This window comes from Micromys minutus (assembly GCF_963924665.1).
Source record: "Micromys minutus genome assembly, chromosome: 23".
In the NCBI taxonomy this organism is placed as follows: domain Eukaryota; kingdom Metazoa; phylum Chordata; class Mammalia; order Rodentia; family Muridae; genus Micromys; species Micromys minutus.
In genome coordinates, this window is record NC_137958.1 from 38,948,671 (window position 1) to 38,954,902 (window position 6,232).

Sequence of the window (6,232 nt, forward strand, 5' to 3'; positions counted from 1 at the left end):
GTGTGAGTTTTAGGAATATTTGAAAGCCCATTGCATATAAATTATATCATGGAAAAGCTGTATAAATATTCTATTACAGCACATGCTGTTCTGAGGATCTGTCAGGATTTCCTTTATACACTCCATCCTGAGTGGTATATAAATCAGATGTAAAAATTCATGTTGGACTGAAACTCAGCACAGAAAGCCTCCTCCAGAGGCAAGTGCTTTCTTCAAAATGTGGTTTGAATTATGTTGGTCATTTTTATGTTATAGAAGTACAGAAATGTATTTGTGGTTTCGGAGGAAAGAGGTTTTTCCATTTTCATAACTCATTAGGAAACTTTACAGGCCTTCAGACCACTTTGTGGTTCAGTTTTTCTCAGCTTTTTTTCTTCCAAAGACATATTAAAAGCTGAGTGGTGTCTGCTATGAACGGATGGTTACTGTTCTGTATACAAAGGTTTATGTGAATATATTTTTTTCCAATGACGAGAGGACATAATTATAATTAAGCCAGGCCTATGAGCTACCCCATGTTTACTCTGGGTAGCAAGTAAAATGTAGTCTATCCAACAAAGAACTTCTGAACTCAGTTGGCATTTTGAAGCTGGATTTTTAACTCACAGAAACACATACTGAGTTAAAAACTGCTTCTTTGGCCAAATATTTTTACCTTTCTTAAATTTTGCTCACTCTAACATACAGAGAAAGTGTCTGGCTGCATGGTTTAAAAGTATTAAAAAAGCATAGTTTTTTTTTTTCTTTTTTTTGCTCAGAGGTTAGCTTGAATTTCTCTGAATTATTATTTTTTTATTTGTAGATAATGTTACTGAGTATTATCACAAACATTTAAGTTTTATTTTAGTACACACAGAGGTTACAACCATGTTTTCTTTCTTAATAATATAAATTACAATTTAAGAAGTCTCATCTGAAATAAGAAAGTTGGCGTAGGGCACAAAGCAGACTAAGCTTTTTTCAAATGACGTAAACATAAAATTAAGTGTATTATTTTATATATTTAAATTGCCTTAACCTATATCAGTTTAATTCATGAATCCACTAGATCAGCAAGTCTGGCAGTCAGTACTTAATTCTTTATCTATTAAAACATAAAATCATTACTATCTTCTCAAAGTAATTTTTGAAAGTTTCTACTTCGGACTTGGAATATGAGCGCCTTCATTCTTTGTGTGACTTCCTCGTCATCATAGTAAAATGTTTCTGGTGAAGTTTTTAAAGTATTTGTTTGGGGATACTTCGGATGATCACTCAGAGAATAATCAAATGTTTGTCTGTGGCTAGAAGAGCAGGGAAGCTTGTTTCTTTGGGATGAGGGAAGGAGCAAACAGAGATTTAACTGCTCCTGGGTGTTTTATCTGCTGACCCACTGTCATGGAAATAAGCCAACTCTGTAGTACAGCGTGAACTGAATGCTACTTCTATATTTCAACATTAACAGACAAGCAGGGTTACTAATGAGGGGTCATGTCCCAAAACTCTTATCAGTATAGCTGAACATCCCTTCTTTCTATCTGAGTCATTTTTTTATTATTATTCTGCTCCACTTACTAAATTATACTAGTTTGTGTTCCATAATGTTACACTTGATATGATTATGAAGTTTTATGTGCAACGAATACTTCACTCACACTTGTCTTCTTGTTAGTCCACGATTAAATTAATTTCTTTTATTATTTACCCTGCTATAGATTACTCCGACTATCTTTATAGATAACCCAATAATTCAATCTTCATTGTAGCTATTGAATATCTGCAAATTTCTGAGCAGCAGGTACATATTGAAATAGAATCTTATACAAATTATGTTTCAGGGTGAAGTATGGGCATTTAAGAAACCTTACAAAGAAATGTACTCTAAATAAAATAATTTCATAAACGAGCCTCTATAATTCAGGGTTTGAAATCAAAGTAAATAGTATATACAACATCTACTACTGTTATTATACAGGAATTTTCCTTAATGAAGAATATGAAAATGCTATTGTGTATGCAGTATTAACCTGCTAAATCTGACACAATTATTTTTATGCGCAAGAAACACATTTTTAGATTTAATTGTTGTTTCTTGTAATATACAAAACAGTAACATTTTATAAACGTAAATGTATGTAGAAAAAACAGCTGCTCACCTTGATTTTACCTTTAAGCAGCCTTTTATTTGTCTACTGGGAGCTTCTTCCAATGGCTTTGCAGGCTCTGGCTCCTTCTTCTTCTTTTGACAAACAAATATATAATTTGTGCCATTATTATTTGACCAAAATGTACCAACAGAAGTTTCATAGCGTATACAAAACTCCACTTTTCCGCCATCTTTTTGATAAGGTGGAACCAATGAAATCTTAAAAGAGAACTGGTCAGTTTCACCATCACACGAATTAGGAACATATTCTGCTAAAATATCGTAATGCGTCTGCCAGTCATCCAAAGACATTCGCACATACACTAACTTCTCAAAAGAAATGTTCAGAACTCGAATAATGCCCTTCACGCTCGACCCAGGAAGCTGTTCGGCCGATTCCAGCATTGCTTTCTGGACTTGAAGTTGTTCTATAAGCTCTTCTTTTGAAGAAGGCAAGTCAAACAGTGGAGATAAAACGTACTCATCTGTGTGGAAAGGATCCCGACTCAAGTCAAAATCAGCTGAAAGACTTGGTAATTCCCAGCAATCAAATTCTTTAACAGACACAAGACTGAATCCGAGGCTGTCAGCAAAGGAAACTCTCCGGGAAGCTGAGGTTGGAGTGTCCAGATACAAGTCTTCAGAAGATCCTGACCCCCGTCTGCTTGGCTGAGGGGAGAAACCAGGCTTGAAGGTCGCTTTAACTTCCTCATCTTCACACACAGAATCATACAGATTAGGGACTTCTAAAAAGTTATCTTTGCTAATCTGACCGGGTCCTTCAGCGGGCTCCATGGGTGTCGCTGATTTATCAAAGAAGAGAAAACTGGACAGCCGGTACAGGCCGATTGCTGAGATACTGAGGCTTGGAATAAGTGTAAGGTTACAGTTGACATTGCAAAAGAAGTCAGCCCTATAAATAGGTCCAATGGCTTGTAAACTATGCTAGCCTGCCTCCAAGGCCTTTTATATGATAGCATCCAAGGTGCTCTGGCCACGATGTTCCGGATTTCACTTTTGGTGTTTAAAGTCGCATGTGTTGATGAGCTCAGCCCCGAAGAGACATCAACTGTTATTTTTGTCATTATAAAAATATGAAAACTCAGGATAAAAATGCTGCTTTAACTAATCGAGAGAAACATAGAAAAGAGATAAAAGCACCGTGAGGAGAGTCAATCCATGAAGTAGGCGAGTTTGGACAGTGGAATGTGTGAAAATCTTTAACTTGCAGAGATCTACAGGTTGCTAAAAATCACAACTAGCATTTTCTGAGACTTGCTGTCTCACATTCTGAATGTGAAGAGGTCAAGTACAGGTGCTGAAAATGAGTAAAATAAACACACACACACACACACACACACACACACACACACATACACATACACACACATGAAAACTCATATGCCTTAGCCCAGAAATCCACCAGCAGGAAGCCTGTGTTATTAATATGAAGGGGAAATGTGTACAATAAATACCCTTGTGTGCTCATCACCCCATAGCTTACCTTCTAAAGTCTCTATACAATATTGAAAAAGCTGGCGCGAAGGAAGTGGGTAAATAATGCTACATACTAAAATCCTCGAGGTAATCAAAACGAAAAATTAGACAGAGGAGTAGAAAGGGGTAAAGGAAGATAAATGTATACAGGTGTGTGAGCAAATCCCTGGAAAGTTTCAAAAGAAATTTGTCTTGGTTCCAGTACTCACCATGGGAGCTGAGATCCCTTTGGAAATGTTCAACACGGTGAGTGTGGCCCCTTTCAATTATCTATAATCTGAACTCAATTTAAACACAAAAGACGCCGTGAAAGAACTGACTGTCTTTCAACACCAGAAGCTGCATAAACTCTGTGAATGAGAGATGGCCGTGAATGGGACCCAGAGCAGGAGAAAAGGAAAACATTTAGGTCAGATCTCAGACCTCAGTTTCATAGCTGGGGTATGTGTGCCATGGGCCACGCAGGTCACCTCAGAGTAGCAAATGGATATAATTGCACATCGGAGGGTTAGAGCTTGGCATGTTTAAAGACACATAAAGCCACGTAGGTCATACGAGGAAAATATCAATAGTGTTGTTTATTGACACATGTGACCCAGTAACTATAGTGTGCAAAACTGGCGTTATAAAACACAAAATGGATGCATAATTGGAAATGGTCTTGTTTACTTGATGTGGATTCTTCTGTTTTGACTGTCCGTCTTCAGTAAGGACTGTGCTCTTGATTTGTGGTAGCTACCACTGTTACAGGTGACAAGTTTACTTAACTGGACTCTAGCATGTCCCCTTGGTCGGCACTTTGCTAACACAGAGTGACCTCCTCTTTCTAATCTCTTCTTATTTCTCAAACCTCCAGTGCTTTCTTTCCTCTTTTAAGACTGTCTTGTTACTCGTGTCTGAACTCTTCACTGCTTTCCCTGCTCCTCTGTTAATGAGCTGTTCCTAGTTTCAGTGCCTATGACGTTTATAAAAAACAAAACAAAAGAAAAACAAAATCAAACAACAACAACAAAAAAAAAAAAAAAAAAAACCCTACCATAATCACCTTCATGATACTTGTGCCTAGTTAAAATTCAGAATTCTTTGCTTCCTTTTTATACAGTAGAACAACATCCCATTTTCTCACATCCAGAGTGCTCAATTTTAACATGTTACCCCAGCCCTAGGCAGCTCAGGTAAAGTAATTTTAGCATAAGAAGAGCATTTGAAAGCTAAGCTTTACACTTTTATCCCCCTCCCCTTTGTATTAACAAAACATTTCAAAGTATCTTTTTTTTTTTTTTCACATAAAGAAGAAAGATCATCCGGGAGCCACATAAATAGGATGTAGGTGGCACACTCAAGTAAGATAATCCCAAGAGTCTATTTCTAAAGCTCTATTTATAAACTGCAAATCAGGATAAGTCACAGGGCTAGTGTACCAAACTCAGCTCAGTTGCAAAATAGCTATTTCCATTTCTAAGGCACAGAAAGGGGCGTGGGCATAAAAACCTAAAAGCAGGGCATGCCATGAGGTATTTACTAGATGGAGACCCATTAAAGGAACAAAGCTGACTGAAATGATCTTGCTAGGAACAGTACAGAGACAAAACCACATTGGCCACATTATGGTTTTGATCATGCATCCTGTAAGGTTTACCAGTGTCTGAGGAAGCGTGAAGGCTGATGCTTCATTCAGATTCTCTTGTTTCCTGAAGGTACAGACAAGGTGGGAAAAAACTGAAAGCACAATGAACTTGGCAAAGATATCAGAAATCGAACCTAGACGTATTTACCATAAACATATCAAAAGATCTCTGTGAGAGATACTGAACTTACAGCTTCTATGCGGTATCAGATCTACAGACTAGAATCTCCCAGGTTGTAGATCTTCTCCAGGGTGTTGAGCACGCAGGCCTGTTTCATTGTATGACGGTCTGATCTGTTGACCTAAGAGCTGGGGACTTGTATTCTACTCATGGGAACAATTGGAACTGTTACTGCTCTTATACTGTATGCTCCCTTTGGTACAGTTCCTGTACAACTTTGCTAATATATGTACTTTTAGTATATAATATTATATATACTATTGTATACTATTATTTATAGTATATAAATTCAGGTGCACTTAGCAATCATTTAGGCTTGCCTTGCACATAAGAAATCAGACTAAGCACAATGAAGAGTCCCATTATTGGGTAGCAGAGCTGAGAGTTGGGCAAAGTACTTGCTTGCAGCCCTTTGCTCTCCATGTTCTACTATACACATACACCCTCTCGTTGCAGAATCATGATTAACAAATTCACCAATCTTTGAGGGTTGTCATTAAAATCCATTTGTTCTAGATTTGGTTCATTTTCAATAATTAACTTTTGTGAACTTTCCTTTTATTCCCATTTGATAAAAGATCTCTGGGGCGTCCAGATAATTTTTCTTTATGACATGGTCTCTCAACTTTCAACCCGTGTGCTCTACTTGAATACTGTACTCAGGTTTCCTTTCTCACTCATAGGAACTCCTGCTTATGAATAACATAATTACATTTAAAACAAAATTAAAAAGAATTGCAAACTCTTTAGACTTAATCTTGTCATGATTTTAATAGATACTATTCCAAATGATTTTAGAGAC

At 37.1% G+C, this 6,232-nt stretch overlaps 1 protein-coding gene across 1 annotated transcript in view; it reads right to left on the reverse strand.

Moving 5' to 3' along the window:
- Positions 1-2,975, reverse strand: part of PPP1R3A (protein phosphatase 1 regulatory subunit 3A) — a 32,446-nt gene extending 29,471 nt beyond the window's left edge. Inside the window, exon 1 of the mRNA XM_080936422.1 lies at positions 2,136-2,975. Within this exon, the coding sequence (XP_080792548.1) occupies positions 2,136-2,920 (785 nt within the window). The 5' untranslated portion in view covers positions 2,921-2,975. The remainder of the gene's footprint in view (positions 1-2,135) is intronic.
- Positions 2,976-6,232: the final 3,257 nt, after the last annotated feature.